At 38.8% G+C, this 19,767-nt stretch overlaps 1 protein-coding gene across 5 annotated transcripts; it reads right to left on the bottom strand.

The window, feature by feature from the left end:
- Positions 1 to 6,270: 6,270 nt before the first annotated feature.
- On the bottom strand, positions 6,271 to 18,990 carry HMGN1 (high mobility group nucleosome binding domain 1). 5 transcript variants are annotated; one of them, XR_013158744.1, is made up of 8 exons: positions 18,806 to 18,990; positions 18,448 to 18,480; positions 18,326 to 18,355; positions 18,190 to 18,240; positions 15,032 to 15,157; positions 9,985 to 13,590; positions 8,433 to 8,514; positions 6,271 to 6,496 (listed from the first exon to the last, which is right to left on the bottom strand). XR_013158744.1 is itself a non-coding variant. In XM_077119061.1 (6 exons), the coding sequence occupies exons 1-6, from the start codon at positions 18,818 to 18,820 to the stop codon at positions 13,543 to 13,545; spliced, it is 303 nt and encodes a 100-aa protein (XP_076975176.1). In that variant the 5' UTR covers positions 18,821 to 18,990; the 3' UTR covers positions 6,271 to 13,542. The 5 variants fall into 5 exon arrangements, 1 of the variants encoding a protein (XP_076975176.1); XR_013158742.1 differs by having other exon boundaries at positions 8,433 to 13,590; XR_013158743.1 differs by having other exon boundaries at positions 6,271 to 8,514.
- Positions 18,991 to 19,767: the final 777 nt, after the last annotated feature.

Genomic DNA, 19,767 nt, shown 5'->3' with positions numbered 1-19,767 from the left:
GGATTTTTCTTGGAGGGACTTAGGAAAGGTTGAAGGAGAGAAAGGTGAGCATAGACTTTAAGAGATTTTGGATAGATTCTTCTCAAGGTCCTCCTCTCCTTGAATGCCCCCAACTCATCCTTTACAACATCTTTATGGATATCCCTTTCTTGAATCTTTCACCTAAAAGGAATGATGAACTCACAAATAGATGTCCATATCCAATGGATCCTAAATGGAGATATCTATATTCAGATGCAGACAGCAAATCACAATTTAACTACAGACCATTGTGAATTATACTGTTCCTCTTACCTGCAAAGGTGTGGATAATAAAGAGTTGATTCTAAGATGTTTTTCAGAAACTTCTGCAATTTATCAATAAATCAGTCATACTATTGGGATAGAAAACTCCACACGATGCACAGCTCACTTCAGGATTCCTGCTGTTCTCAACCACACAACTTGGATTCTTGGCAAGTTGGGGTTTTGAAGTGATCTCTGAGGTGGCCCAAAGTTCCAGTTTGGCTCAAGACTCCCAGACCCATTAAGCGATGGGTCCAACTCACCCTGAGAAAGAAAGGAAGAGGGAGAGGGAAAGGGAGAGGGAGTTCCAGCTTGCACTTCCACCCAGCAAGTTCATGTCTTTCAACACACATCTTTACCCCAACTTGAAATATTATTCTTTTTTTTGTACTAAATCTATAAAGTACAAATAGTATTGCTGTTATTTCCATTTGCACTCATTGCTAATGCACTAATATTTTTAAATTTGTATTTCTTCTTTTGTGAATTGTCTTTTCATATCATTTGTTCCTATTTCTAATTGAGTTCTTTCCTTTTGATATTAATTATGGGAACTCTTTTTAGATTTTGGACATTTAACCCTTGATTGCCTGTGAGATACATGTTACAAACATTTTGTCCCAATCTAACATTTCTCAGATACTCGCTTAAAAAAAAAAAAAACTATAAAAGTTGTATAAAGGGACTTCCAGGTCAAGATGGCGGCTTAACAATGGGAGCATTTTAGTTCGTCCTCCAGAACAACTACTAAATAACCAGAAACAGTACAGAACAGCTCCTGGAGCCACGATAGTGACCAGACACACAGCGTACTCCAATCTGGACCAGCTGGACTGGCTGCGAGCACCTCCCAGAACCATGAGTTCCCAAAGCTGCGGCAGCCAGCGCCCCTCCCCAAACAGGCCACTTCCCAGAGGGAAAAGGAAAGGACTTTACCAGCAGCAGGGTCTGGGCACAATCAAAAACCAATTGTGGAACTAATTAACAAATTCTGACTACTAAAAGTAGGCCCCCAGCTTAGGTGAACCTGATCAAAGCGGAGGTTGCTCATTTTTGCCCTGGTGCCAAGGGGGAAGGACTGACAGAAAAAGGGGGGAAAAATAAGAAAGAAACAGAGGTTTTTGTGGCTGTGTATCTACAAAGGCTTGACTGCCACTGGATACAGTGGCAGGACTTTTCAGGCTGCAACTGCCCCAGGCATGCATAGGCAGAAGTGAGCTCTTTGGGGGGCTTATCTGGAGCTTGTGCCTTCCCTAGGTGAGGGGTGAAGCCCCACCTAGGTGGAATCCCTCCATCAAGGAATTCAGACACCAGGGCTTGGTAATTTGAAGCCATTAAAACCAGCCTACAACCTCTCCTCTGTCTCCACCACGCCCCCAGCAGGGAGAGTCTGCCAAAGTTAAAGGTACCGCATCATCTTATGCTGGTGGGACCTGCAGTCAGACAAGCACCACATACTGGGCAGGATAAGAAAAACAGAGTCCAGAGACTTCACAGGAAAGCCTTTCAACCTGCTGGGTCTCACTCTCAGGGAAAACCAACGCAGGTGACTCTTTCTTCCTGATAGGAGGCCAGTTTGGTCTGAGAAAATCTGGCTGGGGTCTATAATATCTAAGTAGACCCTCCTAAGTGTGTGTGTGGGAAAGGCACCACACAAGCAGGGCAAGAAACAAGAAAACAAGAACTGAAAAATTCTCCTCTGTTAAACAAAGCTTAAGCTAAAGATCCAGATAAAGCTGAACGGAATGTCAAAGCACAGATAGACAACAAATTCATCCAGCAAGAAAGCCCTAGATAAAAGAAGTGAAAGCAATCTCCAGTATAAACTAATTAAGGTAATTAAATGCCTAGATGCCAGCAAAAAATAACAAATCACACTAGGAAAACTGAAGATACGGCCCAGTCAAAGGAACAAACCCACAATTCAAATGACATACAGGAGCTGAAACAATTAATTCAGAATGTACGAACAGACATGGAAAACCTCATCAAAAACCAAATCAATGAATTTAGGGAGGATATAAAGAAGGCAAGGAAAAAACAAAAAGAAGAAACTGAAAGTCTGAAAAAAACAAATCTCAGAACTTATGGGAATGAAAAACAGTAGAAGAGATGAAAAAAACAATGGAAACCTACAATGGCAGATTTTGAGAGACAGAACATAGGATTTCTGAACTGGAGGATGGAACATCTGAAATCCGACAAGAAATAGAAACTATAGGGAAAAAAATGGAAAAATATGAGCAAGGACTCAGGGAATTGAAAGACAATATGAAGCGCATGAATATACGTGTTGTGTGTGTGCCAGAAGGAGAAGAGAAAGGAAAAGGAGAAGAAACACTAATGGAGGAAATTATCACTGAAAATTTCCCAACTCTTATGAAAGATTTAAAATTACAGATCCAAGAAGTACAGCATACCCCAAAGAGAATAGATCCAAATAGACATACTCCAAGGCATTTACTAATCAGAATGTCAGAGGTCAAAGAGAAAGAGAGGATCTTGAGAGCAGCAAGAGAAAAGCAATCCATCACATACAAAGGAAGCCCAATAAGACTATGTGTAGATCTCTCAGCAGAAACCATGGAGGCGAGAAGACAGTGGGATAACATATTTAAATTATTAAAAGAGAAAAACTGCCAACCAAGAATTCTATATCCAGCAAAATTGTCCTTCAAAAATGAGGGAGAAATTCAAACATTTTCAGACAAAAAATCACTGAGAGAATTTGTGACCAAGAGGCCAGCTCTGCAAGAAATACTAAAGGAACACTAGAGACAGATACGAAGACAGAAGAGAGAGGTGTGGAGAAGAGTGTAGAAAGGAAGACTATGAGTAAAGGTAAAAAGAAGGAAAATTAGATATGACATATAAAATCCAGAAGGCAAAATAGTAGAAGAAAGTACCACCCATGCAGTAATAACATTGAATGTTAATGGATTAAACTCTCCAGTCAAAAGACATAGTCTGGCAGAATGGATTAAAAAACAGGACCCATCTATATGCTGTCTCTACTCAAAGGACATGAGGCCAAGGACACAAATGGACATTTACACACCAATGTTTACAGCAGCATTATTAACAATAACCAAGAGATGGAAACAGCCAAACTATCCATCAACAGACAGTTGGCTAAACAAACTGTGGCATTTACATAAGATGGAATATTATGCAGCTGTAAGACAGAATAAAGTTATGAAGTATGTAACAACATGAATGGACCTTAAGGACATTATGCTGAGTGTGATTAGCCAGAAACAAAAGGACAAATACTGTATGGTCTCACTGATATGAACTGACATTAGTGAATAAACTTGGAATATTTCCTTGGTAACAGAGACCATCAGGAGATAGAAATAGGGTAAGATATTGGTAATTAGAGCTGAAGGGATACAGATTGTGCAACAGGACTGAATATAAAAACTCAGAAATGGACAGCACAATATTACCTAACTGTAATACAATTATGTTAAAACACTGAATGAAGCTGCATATGAGAATGATGGAGGAGGGCTGGGGCATAAATGAAATCACAAAGAAAGATAGATGATAAAGATTGGATGGTGTAATCTAGGAATGCCTAGAGCATATAATGATAGTGACTAAATGTACAAATTTAAAAAGTTTTTGTATGAGGAAAAACAAAAGAATCTCATTACTGCAGTGTGCTGAAAATAGACAGTACTTAATATTTTAAAATTTCAACTAATGTGTGAGACTAAAGCAAAAAATGTTTATTTGGTACAAATCTATACTTTGACTAGTGCATCTCCTAATATAACTTGTGTAGATAGTAGATTAAACACCTTAAGTACATGGAACTTTATATAGGACATGAGATTTTGTTGGTTTGTCCAGGTGATGCCCTGATCAATCCCAGAGTGATTTGATCAGTGAGTGGAAAAGTATTTGCAAAGTCCCCTTCGGGGAATGGTGAGAAAGGGGGAAAACTCAACTTCCCCAAGTTGAATTCTTGATATTCTCACAAGCAGTGTGGACAACCAAAGCTATAGGCTGAGCCTCCAGTCTTGGGGTTTGTTCATATGAAACTTAACCCCACAGGGGATAAGTCAAGTCTACTTAAAATTAAGCCTAAGAGTCACCCCCAAGAGAACCTCTTTTGTTGCTCAGAAGTGGCCTCTCTCTCCAGCCAACACAGCAAGCAGACTCACCACCCTCCCCCTGTCTACGTGGGACATGACTACCAGGGGTGTGGATCTTCCTGGCAGCGTGGGACAGAAATCTCAGAATGAGCTGAGATTCAGCATCAAGGGATTGAGAAAAACTCTAGAATGAGCTGAGACCCAGCATCAAGGGATTGAGAAAACCTTCTCGACCAAAAGGGGGAAGAATGAAATGAGACAAAGTGTCAATGACTGAGAGATTCCAAACAGAGTCAAGAGGTTATCCTGGAGGTTATTCTTATGCATTAAGTAGACATCACCTTGTTATCCAAGATGTAATGGAGAGGCTGGAGGGAACTGCCTGAAAATGTAGAGCTGTGTTCCAGTAGCCATGTTTCTTGATGATGATTGTCTAATGATATAGCTTTCACAATGTGACTGTGTGATTGTGAAAATCTTGTGTCTGATGCTCCTTTTATCTACCTTGTCAACAGATGAGAGGAACATATGGAATAAAAATAAATACTGGGGGAACAAATGTTAAAATAGATTTAGTTTGAAATGCTAGTGATCAATGAATGGGATCAGTAAGGGGTATGGCCTGTAAAATATATATTTTTTCTGTTTGTTATATTTTTCTGTTGTCTTTTTATTTTTTTCTGAATTGATGCTAATGTTCTGAGAAATGATCATGATGATGAATATGCAACTATGTGATGAGATTGTGAATTGCTGAGTGTATGTGTTGGGAATGTTTGTTTCTTGTAATTTTTTTTAAGTAATAAAAAATTTAAAAAAAAAAAGAAAAACAAAAAAAAATAAAAAGTTGTATAAAGCACAGGCCACGGTGGCTCAGCAGGCAGAGTTCTCGCCTGCCATGTCAAAGACCCAAGTTTGATTCCTGGTGACTGCCCATGCAAAAAAAAAAAAAAGTTGAATAAAAATATTATGTCAGTGTAGCTGCTTGTTGAAGTGTGCTTTGAAAATTAAATAAAAATAAAACTTTAAAAAGCCTGTTCCTTTATGGCTTCTGCCTTATTATCTTCTAGAGGAAGGAAGTCTCCTCCATGTCATAAAAATACAAATATTCTCTTACACTTCCCTTTTTGTTTTTAGACATTTTGTGTATTTAGATATCTTAATCCATCTGAAATTTATCTCTGTGTATGGTGAAAGGTAGAGATCTAATTTATATTTTCTTGAATGGATGGTCAATTGGATTGAAACTGTTTTTTTTAAAAGGTCTCTTCTTCAATGAATTGAAATGCCTCTATTATATATTAAGTCTGTTTAGCCAAGCCTGTTTCCTTGGTTTTTTCATTTAGTCCTACTCCAGACTCACGTGCTTCTATTCCTGTAGTTTTAGAGGGCATTTTGTTACCTGTCTCCTTTTATTCATCTTCTTTTATCAAAAAATTCTTGGTGATTGATCACAATTTTCTCTTTCAGATGAGAAATTTTAGAATCAGCTTTATAATTCCAAAGAAAATTCCACTGGGATTTTGGAATTGCATTGCATATTTAGGTTGAAAGAACTGACCCTCAAATAGTGACACTTCTTATGAATACAGCTGTCTCTCAGTTTTTCAGATCTTCTATGTCCTGCAGTCAGATTTTATATTTTTCTTCTTAGAGAAAAAAGCCCATTTTTGAGGCTGACTGAGAATCACGTTGAGCCCTGGAATTAGGGAAAGCAGTGCTCTCCCTTGCCAAATTACTCAGGATCCCTTTACCCTGGTACCAAACAGACCACTTTATTCATATTAGCCCAATAAATTTGTTGAACTTAATATTTAGTTCACTTAGGTTCAAAGGTAATGAAACAAGGAGAAGTGAAGCAGAAAGCAAGACATCATGCAACAACGGTTAAGGCTGTCTTTATATTTCTTGTGAAAAACCAAATCAGCATTGCGGGCAATTACAGTCTTGTACATTTTAATATGCTGCCACATCCTTACACAGATATATCCAAGCATGCAAGGCTTTTAACTTTTCCAATGAATCATGCATAACAGATTAGTTTGCTTTAAATTCTCATACGTCTTGAATTTTTCATTAGTCTTCGTACATTTTTCAACTTGAAATTTCTAAAGGTAACATTAGAAATGTAATATAATATTAACATAATTTAGTTATAAATTTGAAGTAATGACAGCTGTAATCTTTACAAACAGTTAAGGATGCAAGGAAAATCAAAAGGATTTAAAAGCCATATTATATAAATCAGACTAAAAGGTAAAGGATGATATTGACTGTATTTTAAAACTTCAACTTCTGTGTGAGAACAAAGGAAGAGAGATGTTTATTTGGTGCAAAATTTATATTTTTTGTAGCACACTAGCTAATTTAACCTGTATGATTATTTCATTCGAACACCATAATTACACGGAAACTTGAATAGGGACTGAGATCTTGTTGGTTTGTACAGGTTAGTATGATGCTCTGATAATCCTAGAGTAATCTGGGCAGAAAATAAAAAAAGAATTTGCAAAGTCCCCTAGAGGGACAGGGGAAAAATGTGGAAATATTACACATCTCCACCTGGGGAAGACCATATATTCTCACAAGCATTGGGGCCTACCAATTTAACAGAGAAAGCCCTCGATCTTGGGGCTTGTGCTTATGAAATTTACTCCTGTGAAGGAGACATTAAGCCTATTTATGATTATGCCTAAGAGTCACCCCCAGAGAACCTCTTTTGTTGTTCAGAGGTGACCTCTCTCTCTAAGCCAATTCTGCAGGTAAACTCAATACCCTCCCCCACTACGTCGGACATGACTCCCAGGTTTGAGCCTGGACCTGGCATCATGGTATTGAGAAAGCTTTCTTGACAAAAAGGGGGAAAAGAGAAATGAAGCAGTTTCAGTGGCTGAGAGATTTCAAATAGCATCAAAAGATCATTCTGGAGGTTATGCTTATGCACTATATAGATGTGTCTTTTTAGTTTTTAGTATAGTAGAATAGCTAGAAGCAAACACCTAAAACTGTTTGAACTGTAATCCAGTAGCTTTTCCTCTTGAAGATGATCGTGGTAACTGTATAGTTTTCATGGTGTGACTGTGCGATTGTGAAAACCTTGTGACTGACACTCCCTTTAGAAAGTATATGGACAGATGAGTAAAAAAATAAAGACCATAATTGAATAAATAACAAAGGGGATAAGGGGGAAGGGATGTTTTTGGTGTTTTTTTAAATTTTTTTTTATTAAAATGTTCAAATATTGATTGTGGGTGATGAATGCACAACTATATAATGATACTGTGAACCACTGTATACTTTGGGTGATTATGATATGTGAATATTATCTCAATAAAATTGCACTTTAGAAGTCATACTGTAACAAGGTATCACAACCTGAAATTGAGCATGACTTCTGAATACAATGCTCAACTTAAAGTTAGTTAAAGCCAATGTATTTTTAAAGGCTTTATTCAACAATATACATTGTTGTAAGGAGGAAAAATTCCCCAGGAATTTAGTTATAATCAGCTCTGTAAAGTACTCAGTAACAAAAGCAAACATTTGTTGAGCCCAGAGTCAGTCAGGTTCAGGTGCTGGGCCCTACATTTCCTCCTCTGACCCTCTGAGACGGGCATTTTTATTACTCCACCAGCCAAGCTCTATAACCTTTCTTAACCGCTTTCATTGTGGGGTCACATTCATTGTGGAAAAGGGAATGATGTGACATACCTAACTCAAATCTGCTCTGTACCACGTTAAGTATCATACTTGTCCTGTAACCCTGAACTGTTTTTGCCTTTCCCCCCAATTCCTTTATCATGAATTGCACTGTACATTCCCCTGCCCTCAAGACTCATTTAACTTTTTCTTACTAATGTAGAAACAGCATCTGGAAGGTTATATGTTATTTTAAAGGTGTGACTAGCCACACTGGATGATTTTTTCAAATAACAGCTTGTTAAATTGAATCTGATGTTTTACACATTTTGTCAAGATTGGATGCAAAGACAAAGAACTTTTTACTCCTAATGCAAATATTTGTTCCCCTTGCATTTCACTCACCTTTAATTTCCCACTTATAGGTGATATTTTTAAAATATCAATCTTCATTTGCTTCAAAATAATATGGGGCAGCATACAGAAACTGTTTAAAAGGTTAAAAAAGTGATCAGACATCAAGAAATGAATGAAGCTGATCTGGATAGGACTAAGGTATAGCAGAAACCCGCGTAAAGGATGATATCATCCATATTTTAAAACTTCAACTTCGGTATGAGACTATAGGGAAAGATGTATATTTGGTGAAAAATTTATATTTTGGGTAGTGCATTTCCTAATTTAACTTGTATGGTCAGTTTAGTTAACACTATAAGTACATGGAATCTTGAATAGGGCGTAAGATTCTATTGGTTTGTCCAGGTTAGTGTGATGCCTCAATAAATACCAGTGATTTGGACAGTGAATAAAGAAATAATTCCAAAGTCTCCTTGGGGGAATGCGGAGAAAGGAGGAAATATTTAACTTCCCCATTTGGAGAATTTCTGATACTCTCGCAAGCAGTGGGTACAACCAAATCAACAGGCCAAGCCCCCCAATCTTGGGGTTCGCCCTAGGAAACTTATTCCTGCAAAGGATAGGCTAAGCCTACTTAAAATTAGGCGAAAGTCACCTCCAGAGAACCTCTTGTTCAGATGTGGCCTCTCTAAGCCGACATGGCAAATAAACTCACTGCCCTCCTCCTCTACAGGGGACAGAAATCCCAGCACGAGCCAGGACCTGGCATCAAGGTATTGAGAAAACCTTGTTGACTCAAAGGGGGAAGAGAAATGAGGAAAAAAAAAGTTATCACTGGCTGACCGATTTTAAAAAGACGTTATCCTGGAGGTTATTCTTACACATTATATAGATATCCCCCTTTTAGTTATGGTGTACTAGAGTGGCTAGAGGGAAGTATCAGAGAGTAGCCTTGTTTCTCAAAGATGATTGCATGATACAGCTTTTACAATGTTGACTGTGTGATTCTGAAAACCTTGTGACTGGGGCTCCTTTTTTCTAGAGTATGGACATATGAGTAAAAAATACGGATAAAAATAAATAGGGAAAAAAAGTTAAATTGGGTAGATGGAAATGCTAGAGGTCAACGTGAGGGAGGATAAGGGGTCTGGTATGTATTTTTTTCTGGAGTGATGCAAATGTTAAAAAAAATGATCATGGTGATGCATACACAACTATGTGATATTATAAGCTATTGATAATACCATGTATGGAATGTTAGTATGTTAAGAATGTTTATATGTTAAGTTTTATCGATAAAAATATTTTAAAGAAATATGAGGCAGGATTATCAATGGGTTGATGGCTATTGGGACTGGCTGATTGGGGTTCAGTATACTGTTCTGCTTTGGGTATGGGAAAAATCCTGAATAAAAAGCAATTTACAAAACCATCCAACTCTACAGGAATGGCCAAATTATGGCATAGCCACATGGTGAATCATTAAGCAAATATTACATTTTAATGCCCTAACACAAGGAATACATCCATGGTAAATAATAACAAGACATGAACTCCATAGTTTTCAAAGATAGGAAAAAAAAACAGCATTGTATCATACCTGAGGACAAAGAACACACTTAAGTATGGTGTTATCTGGCAAATGAAAACCATCTAAAACCAGGTGAAAGGAAGACTTCCTAAATCTCAGCTGTTCCACAACACATTTCAGCTCAGAATGCTTAAAAAATAAAGCATCAGAAGGCAAGCTATTTGAAAAAAGAAAAAAAGAAGATACATATAAGAAAATTCACCTACATATCTAAAATAATTAATTAGCTTCTGGGAGTGAATGGTTTCTTAGTTTACATATATTTGCCAAGTTTTCATTAAAATGTATTTTAACTTTTGCGATTTGAAAGTAAACTACTTAAAACCAATTTGTTCCCTAGATGTCTCCCATTTAAGATTCACTGTCACCGACTTCAGCCTAATGTTTTGAAACTTTCTACTAAGTATTTTTAATGTAATCTCTAGGGACAACAGGGGATTGTAGTGGGCAGATATACTCTTAGGATCTGTATGGACAGTGTACTCTAAGTTTACAATGCTTGTTTCAACGGAAAAAAGTCGAAGTGCCTGGTAAACTATGTTCTTGAAATGAAATCCAATGTAGCTATTACCAGATGCGTTAGAAATATATTAACATGGGAAAGTACACAGTATAGATAATAAGGTAGTAGTATGTATGATTATGACTTTTTTATTAATGTTTAGATTTTTCTTTAAATACCAAAAAAACACCAAACGCAGACATTCTTAACTTTTGATCATTCCGTACTACATATATAATCAGTAATCCACAATATCACCACATAGTTGCATATTCATCATCATCATCATTTCTTGGGACATTTGCATCTATTCAGAAAACGAAATAAAAAAAAAACATACATACCATACCCCCACCCTTCCCCTCACCAGCATTTCAATCTAGATTTAACATTTGTTCCCCCTATTATTCATCTTTATTCCATGTTTTACTTGTCTGTTGATAAGATAGATAAAAGGAGCATCAGACACAAGGTTTTCACAATCACACAGGAATATGACCATTTTTTGCAGTATAAGCATAGAAAAGGGTCCAAGAAAAACAGCTTTAAATAGCTGTCACTAAGTAAGTTAATTATGGGTGTTTTTAGCTTATTTGCATTCCGAGTTTTTTCCCCAGTGTCTGGTCTTGTACTTTAGTATAAAGCTATACACAGCACACACACACATTACTCCCTACACAAAAGGAACCCTCCAGCTTTATCTCTCCCCCACCCACCCCCACTATACATTCCCCATGCAAACACTCTACACAAGAGTGAAACTCGTCTCTCGGGCCTCCATGATGATCATGCATCTATCTAAGTACTAGATACCAGGCTCTGCCTTAAGCCCTCTGAGAGCCCACATTACAAAGGGCAAATTCAACCTCTGAGTAGCCAAAAGAATGCATGAATTCTTAACTGACTTTCCAGCTAATGGATTAGATTCTTTGCATCATTATCTTCCTCATCCTTGTAGGATTCTGATACTGCTACATCCAATCATTGGTCATGACTGTTCTCTTCAGAACTAGTCGAAAGGGATTAACTGTTAAGTAGCGATTCCAGGAAATGTGCCTCAAAGTATTATTTTCTTAAAAGCAATTGTCTTTCTTTGACAAGAAAAGACAGAACATCCAGTTGAGTACTTTATCACCAAAGTATAATAAGCAATTTGGGGGGCTACTTAGTATTCTAGTAACTAGTTATATTCAACAAGGTAGATCTTGGAAGCATTTCCAACTTAGAAGTTTTCCTGTAGATACCAATCCCCAAAAGCCCCCTTCAAATTGCTGCAAAGACGGGCGCTACAGAAGTCCTAGAAGAAAAAAAAATGTGGAAGGATCCATACATAGGAAGAGAACGCTCAACGTTTCAAGTTTACATATCCAAAACCTAAACTACCCTACATCTATTTCGGAATTAAAGGCAAATCTATCAGTGTCAAGTGCCCCTGGAGGCTTAGTACTTTCCCCTCTAAGGGATATCAAAACCCTCCCTTGCTGTCAGTTCAACTCAATTCTGTGCTGGTACACTTGTTTTCTCTAGCCATGCAGGTTTTTAGATCATGCCTCCCGTCTCCCTATGAACTGCTCAAGTCATTCCTATAGTGCTGTCCTTGCAGAGCTCTGAGATCCCCTCAAGACTTTTTTAAAGCACTCTTGCCTCCTGCTAATGGTTCCAGACAAAATGACATGTCAGGCGCAGGGGAAGCCTGAATTTTGTTCCAAGCTTCCCTCTTTTCAGTGGTTAACATTGGCAAAGTCCTTTCTCTGGCAATGAAAACTCAACTGTCTTTCAAGTATTTTTATTGCAAACTCATGGAATAACTGGAGATTGTGATAGCCAGATAAATCCTTAAGATCTGTTTGGAAAACTGGCCCAGTTTCACATTTGCCAAATCAGTGTACTTGGCCTACACCACCTCTACAAGACTATTAAGACAGTAAAATGGATGTACAATATACACGTAAGCAATCCCAAGATTGCCGATGAAAACAAATACCAGATTTAGTTCTATCTTGTTCTGTTTCTTAAGCCTACCTAACATGAAAGAAAAGTTATTTACTTTGCTTCAGAGAACACTGGACTCTCTTCCATTATTAAACCAATACAGTCATACAAACCTCTTCAACATACACTGTAGATATTGAAATATTAGATGAATTAAACATTTCACTCTTTTAAATTTAAAAATAACTCTGTAAGACCAAATATGCCAATACCCTAAATAAAATGTAAACAAGACTTTAACCAATGGGCTTCAAACAATTCTTCTATATTGAGATTTTATTGGTTCTGAAGATGAGCACAGACATTATGAACAATTTGTACACAATTCTTAATGTATGTACCGAAAATCTAAAAAGCCATGTAGTCGTAATTTTTCTAAAATTATTCCAGTGACTTTCCAGCTTAAAATTTGGAGGCAAGTTTACCCTATGAAGATTATCAAGTACCACCACTATCTTCAAATGTTGAAAAGCTGTTACATCATTAAGTCCCACTAATTCACAATTTAATATCATACACACCACACACATTTCCTATCTTTCCCAGCATATAACGAAGTTATTAGGCAAATTGGACTATCGCGACCAAGGATGTTACTGCGTGCACACAGTTCTGACAGGGAGAGCCAAGATTAGAGAACAGTTTTAAGAAACAATTCTACTAAAAAACACAGGAACAGAAGTAATTTAAAATGTTCAACATGTACTAAATGCATGACTGTGACTCCAAATCTTCATTTAGTATATGTTGTATTACAGGGTATAAAAACAGCCACCCTCCCACCCTATGGAATGTTAAGTTGACATCCAAGACAGTCAAAGCCTTCCAAGTCAATATCCCACTGTTTTCTGGTTGTATCAAAAAATAAACAACCAGCAACTGATTTCCCCTCTTAAAAAAAAGCATTTACACTTAAAAAAATGGGATGAGGTGAAATTTCAATCTCCTCCCTAAAAATGTTTCTTCTAGAGCTACTAAAAAACTTGCATTTACAAAATAGTTGATAAAAATATTCCTCTGGATTGTACAAGAAGGGACAAACAGGGGCCACTGAAAAGACATGGTATATGATATTAATCAGACTTGGCTTCTTTCTCTCCTGCTTCATCAGAGACTGGACTCTGTAAATAGAAGAAAAATAATTATCAAAATGTTTGATTTCTGCCATTGCTATGATTCTTAGAGCTTTAGCATTTAAGCAATGTGGGTTTTATTTAAACCTAACAATTGGGTTTCAAAATTAATTGAACAGCATACAATGGGTCAAGTTTTCCTTCTGTAACTGGGACTGGATTAGTAATATGAGACATACAGTGATCTTAACATCACATCATACTTGATGCGTGAGCACAACTAGGAGGTAAAAGTAAAAAAAACTGAGAAAATCTAACTGCAAATTTCATAGCTTAGTAATGATAACTAGTTGATCACTGTAGGATTTTGGTCTAGACATGTCTAAGTTTAAAAATAGTACCTCTTATTATTTCTCTTTATAACTTAGCCAACAGAAGGAATGACTGGCTTAAGGAACATGATCAAAACTTTGGAGTCCACTTTTTTTTCTTAATTAAAAGAAAAAGCCTCTTTCCCTCATAGTCTAAGAGGATAAAGACTAATGACATCCATCTTTTTTGTCTATTTAAGTTACTTAATCCAGACAAGTGGCTGCACTGAAGAAAAACAAAAAGATTCTTCTTGATTAGAAATGTTGAAAGTGGGAAAAATGTACCAAGGTACAACGCAAATAGGAGAATGGATATGTAAAAACTTTAAACAATATTCAAAATATAAAAACACATTTTCCACATCATCAGGGTTATGGGTATAGCACCCCTGCAGTCTGGAAAACCCAGTAAAATTTTTGCCCCTCCCCCTCTGTACCAATGTATAGCTGTTCATTTGTTATTAAACAGTAAAATATATACTGTACAGGTAATAGTATATATAACAGTATACATTACATTTTATGCATCTATGAGTTGCTAAAACTTTTAACATATCTCTATAGTTCTGGCCTGCTAAAAATAGTCTGCTGGCTTTCATGTGTCATCACGGCTTCCACAAAAACCGCCATTTAATTTCTTATGCCGAGCTTCAATATATCAAAACTGCGATGGGGAAAGTTGCAATGTGAATGGATAAACCATATCCTAAAAAGGTTACGAAAGGTCCATTGACAACAATTTGAAGAAATTAGAAAAGAACGTGTTTAAGGCCATGAGAGCTTTATGTCACTTATTAAATCTCTTTAAAAATGCAGACTGAGAATTCTATGAATAAAATCCAGTGGATAGCACACATGTCACCATTACTGGTGAAATTCTGAGCACATTAAAATTTCTTGTCCATTCACCTGAAAAAGAAACTTTATATATAATACTTCCAAATAAGATCTCATTCGTAAGAAATAATCTACCCTCTCACTCTGGGCTACTTACAAAGCTTTGTTCAACATTATTAAAAAGCAGAGATTATCTATCCTATCTTCTACATGATAAAGTATGCAACTTATTCTCTACTATTCAGAGCCCAAAACCAACAGATTTCTCAAGTACTTCTGACCTCCTCATTTTTAGTTTCTCCATTTTCGGCAGGTAAATCTTTAGTTTCTTGGTTAGCCGCTTCAGCTTGTTTTCCCTTTGCTCCCCTTTTCCCTTTAGGTTGCACTTTTTTGTCTGAAGACTTATCCTACAGTAGAACAGAGTACATTTTAAATATAAATTTTACATTCCTATGTTTTGATTTGACGTATACACAGAGCACAGTGGCCACCAACAGCTCAGCACATCTTTAAAGTACAAGTATGTAAACAATCATATCTGGGGCAACACTGCCTCACATGTTGCCACCATGTTCTCTTACTATTGCTTTTGTACTTAAAACTTTTCTTTCTGCAATCTAATTTTAGATTTTTCATTTTCATAACCAACAAGTCCAATAATATAAAAGCATAAAACCTTAAAAGTGAAAATGTTTATTATTCAAAATCATTAGGTTTAAGTAGTTTAAGTGCTATTTCACTTATAGCAGCATTAAAATTCATGTGAGATCCCTGATCTGTGAGTCTGGTTTATTTTCTAAGAGAAATACTATAGTCAGCATTTCATACTTCAGAAACCATTAAAATATGCCATAATAGGCTACAGTTGAAACAACAATAATGAACTGAAAGCTAGATGAACCAAAATAAATCAAGTTTTCCTAGCGTCTGTCGTTTCAACCTTCCAATTACTCACTTCTAAAAAACACTGCATAAATAAAAAAGTACACAATGAGATGCATACACTTTGAAAATAGCATACCTATTGTGTGGAACAGTAATATAGCAAATCCTTACCTTCTATTTAAGGCTTTAAACAAGGCTGAAAAAATTATGGGCAAAGGTGTATTCCAGAAATTAAATGAGGGGGAAGAAAGCTCTCTCTTTAGAGAGCTGAATTAACTGGTTCGTTTCACTGAGGGGAAGAAAAATGGTGGCTGTTATCTATCCACAATGGACAGAATCTGAACTGCTTTCATTAAAAATTTCTCTTAGGGCAAGCTGAGATGAAAACAGGAAAGGAAGAAAAATTTAAGAGGAAACAGGAATAGTATTTAAGCCGGTTGGCCTTATAAAACCAAAGAATCAAGGACATGAGAAATAACAGCATACTGTTCACACAACAGTTTAAAACAAGGTCCTGTATTTTAGGCCTTAATCAAAAGTTTCAGTGACATACTATAACTGAGCATATAGAGAATTAATTGCAGAAATCTTCTGGCATGAACATTTCTAAGTTGAAGGACTGCTGTTATAATTTTCTTTAATTACTGTTTTTTTAAAAGATAACAAGAATGGTCTGTTAAAATTGTTAAGATATTTATACTCAGCTCTCCAAAAGAAATGAAGTTGGGAACGTAAAATGGAGCAGTCGTAAAAAAGTTTGGGAGGTCCTCAAAAAGTTAAGTATAGAAAAACTACTTCATGACCCAGCAATCCCACTTGGAGGTATATACCCAAAAAGACTGAAAGCAGAGATCCAAGAGCAGATATTCATATGCCAACACTGAAAATACTATGCATTATTCACAGTAGTAAAAAAGTAGAAGCTACCCAAGTGTCCAACAACAAATGGATACACAAAATGTGGCCTATTCAACAAAATGAAACACTACTTGGTTTTAAAAAGGAATGAAGTTCTAATAAATGCCACTATATAGATGAGCCTCGAAGACACGTTGAGGGAAATAAGCCAAACACAAAAGGGCAAATATTGTATGGTTCCACTTTTATGAACTAGCTAGAGTAATTAAAACTCAGGTAGAAAGTAAAGTACAGGTTACCAGGGGCAGTGGGGAGGTGGAACGGAGAGTTAATGCACAATGGGTATAGATTTTTTTGTTTGGGATGATGGGAAAATAATGGTTAACAGATGGTGGGCGAAGCTTGCACAAGATCATGAATGTGACTAAACCCACGGAAGGTTATGCTTGTGAGTGGTTGATAGGAGAAAATATGTTTCCATGATTTAAAAAAGATAAAAAGCAACTACAGAAACTGACAATTAAATGTAATACATTACCCTGGACTGGACCTAATAATAATGGAGGAGAAAAGATCCAAAAGGACTTAATCAGGACAGCAAAAAAAAAAAAAGGAATACAGAGTGCTTACAGAAAGTTTTCTTGTTCGTAGGAATAAGGGGAAGTATTGTGTTTGTAAGGAGTATGATGTATAGCACCTACTCACACTTTTAAAAAACAGACTGATAAAGACAGGTGGATAGAACGAGCCCACAAATGTGGCAAAACATTAAAATTGGTAGGTCTGGATGTTGGTAGGGAATACGCTGAAGTTCTCTGTATGATTTTGTATTAGTTTCACAACTATGATATTATTTCAAATTAAAAAGTTTAAGGTAAAAAAAAAAGGAAGAAAACGTTCTTGTTTTATACATTTATTCAACAAAAGGACTAATTAAACAGTTACCCAAGAGCTGCTCAGTCTGGACAATTAATGTCACCTCTTTCAAAGATTTTGCAGTGCTTAACTTCCACCTTCCTAACTCAGGAAAGCGGTGATGGTATTAAGGATTTAGTTTCTGATGAGACTTCAAATAGTAAACTCTTCTTTCAGTTTGGAGTGGACATAAATCAATCATGCCCTGAGTTTTCCCAGAAATATACAAAGAGTTTTGCAGACGGTAGCTCCAAAGCTATGCCCAAACATCAGGTTTATGAATGATTTATGCACATAAGTCCTCTCCAACTTAACTCATATAAATAGTCTCCCTAAACTCTTTTATCTATTCCTTTTCTTGGTATGGGAACTCTATTCGCAAAAACCCACACACCCCATCTTCTGGCTGTTATTGCCAAAACAGGCGATCTAAGCAAGCGCTGAACAGACATGCACTAACCATAGGGTCAAAGATACGATTTCCAACCCAACTGAAAGCTTAACACTTCCCACATTCTTGGAACAACATTAACTCGATAAGATTATATTCCTGTAAGCTGAGATGACTATATTCGTCATATTTTACAAAGAAATAGAACTTACGGAGGCAAGTTATTTGGTTCCTGCTTTTTAAGAGACTATGACCTCTAAGTGTTGTTTTGAGACATCCAAGCCAAGACTTCAGTGGCTGAGAGTAGTTTACTATGAAAGAGAGTATCAAGCAGCCCTGTCACACTATCTTAACAAACCAATATATCTTAAAACAGGCTGAAAAACGTACCTTTCCCGCTGCCTTTTTTGGCTTCGTTTCCACTTTCGCAGGAGCAGGTTTCTGGGAGGCAAAAAGGAGCATTAAGTTTCTTTATTGGCTGCAAACCCGACGGAAAACAAATGGTTATGGGGCTTGCTTTACTTACAGCTGACAGTCTCGCCGACCTCCTCTTGGGCTTTTAAAAAACCGGAAAATTAAGAAGAAAGCGATAAGGGTAGGTAGTTTAGGTCAAACCCAGCCGCAAAGCCCAAGGGACAACGCGCTTACCTCCTCCTTCCCCGCGCCTTCGGCCGAGCTGACCTGCGGAAATTAGCAAACACGCAATGGACGTGGCCCGCACCCCAAAGGAGCCGCGCGCCCCGCGCCCGCCAGAACAATGCCCGGCCGCGTGACGTCAGCCGCTTCCCGCCACCCTGTTCGAAATTCCCACTCCGCTCCTCCGACCGCAGAACGTTCCAGAACTCCCGCGCCCCGCCTCTGCCAAGATCTCCCGACCAGCCCGCGCGCGCATCCGAGACCACCCGACGCCGAGGCCTACGGGTTTCGCGCGGGCCGGGACCGGGAGTCCGAGGAGAGGCCGTGGCGGCGGCGGGGCGGGGGCGTAAGGGTCGCGGCCGCCGCTCACCTTCCTCTTGGGCATCTTCGCGGCGGAGCGGGAGCGTGCCGGGTGCTGCGAGCAGCGGGGCACCGAGAGCCTTAGCGAAGCTGGACTGCAGGCCTCTGCCGCTCCTCCCGCCGCCGGAGCTGCTGGGACCCGCGGCGGGGGCGTTGGGAGAACCGGATGAAACCGGATTGGGAGCCCGCCCCCTCCTCCCCCCGCGTCCCCCGGCCGCCGGCTCCCCCTCCCCGCCCCCGCCCATTGGCTGCGGGCCCTACGGCGCCTCAGCCCAGGTCCGGAATAGGTGGGGCGGGCCGTCACTCGACCCCTCTGCCCCGCCCCCGACGCTGGGCGCCCTCACAGCTTCCCGCCGTCTCGCGGGGCCCCGGACCCAGGGAGAGGGGGGCGGGGTCCTAGAGGCCGCTCTCGCCTCACCGTAGTTTGTTTGAAGCCGAGCCGCAAAGTGCGGTCTGCGCGCTGATTGGCGGGCGATCACCACGTGGCCGGCAAGGGTTTTCCCCACCCACAATGCTCTTGGATACCTGGGCGCTCGGGGACGCCTTGAGCACCGCCTGTGTTGGGGTCCTTGCTCTCGAGAATGAATTGGATTTGAGTATTTGTTTCGAAGACTAGGAAGGGAGACGGCAATGGATACGACAACGAGCGAATTTTTCCCCGTTTCTCTCGCCAGAGGACTATTTAAGGTCCCCAGCGGCGCAGGCTTGCGAGAAGCTGCAGCTAGTGCGCAGGCGCGGGAGCGTAGGCTGCAGGAGTAGGGCGCCACTGCGCAAAAAACGAGTGTTTCCTGCTTTTTTACTTCTCGCCGGGCCCTGTCCGTGCGGTGTTACCTCGTCTTTTCCCTTTTTGTGTAATTTGCTTCAGATCCTCCCTTCCTTCAGTGTTTGGGATTGGTGGGCTGGAGCAGGGCGGCTCTCAGAACCGGGCTTGATATTCCCTCCTTGGCTGCCGCACCTCCCCACTCGCGGACC

Source organism: Tamandua tetradactyla, chromosome 10, assembly GCF_023851605.1.
Source record: "Tamandua tetradactyla isolate mTamTet1 chromosome 10, mTamTet1.pri, whole genome shotgun sequence".
Taxonomy (NCBI): domain Eukaryota; kingdom Metazoa; phylum Chordata; class Mammalia; order Pilosa; family Myrmecophagidae; genus Tamandua; species Tamandua tetradactyla.
The sequence above is the reverse complement of the archived record's forward strand: the minus strand, read 5'-3'. Positions and strand labels throughout refer to the sequence as shown.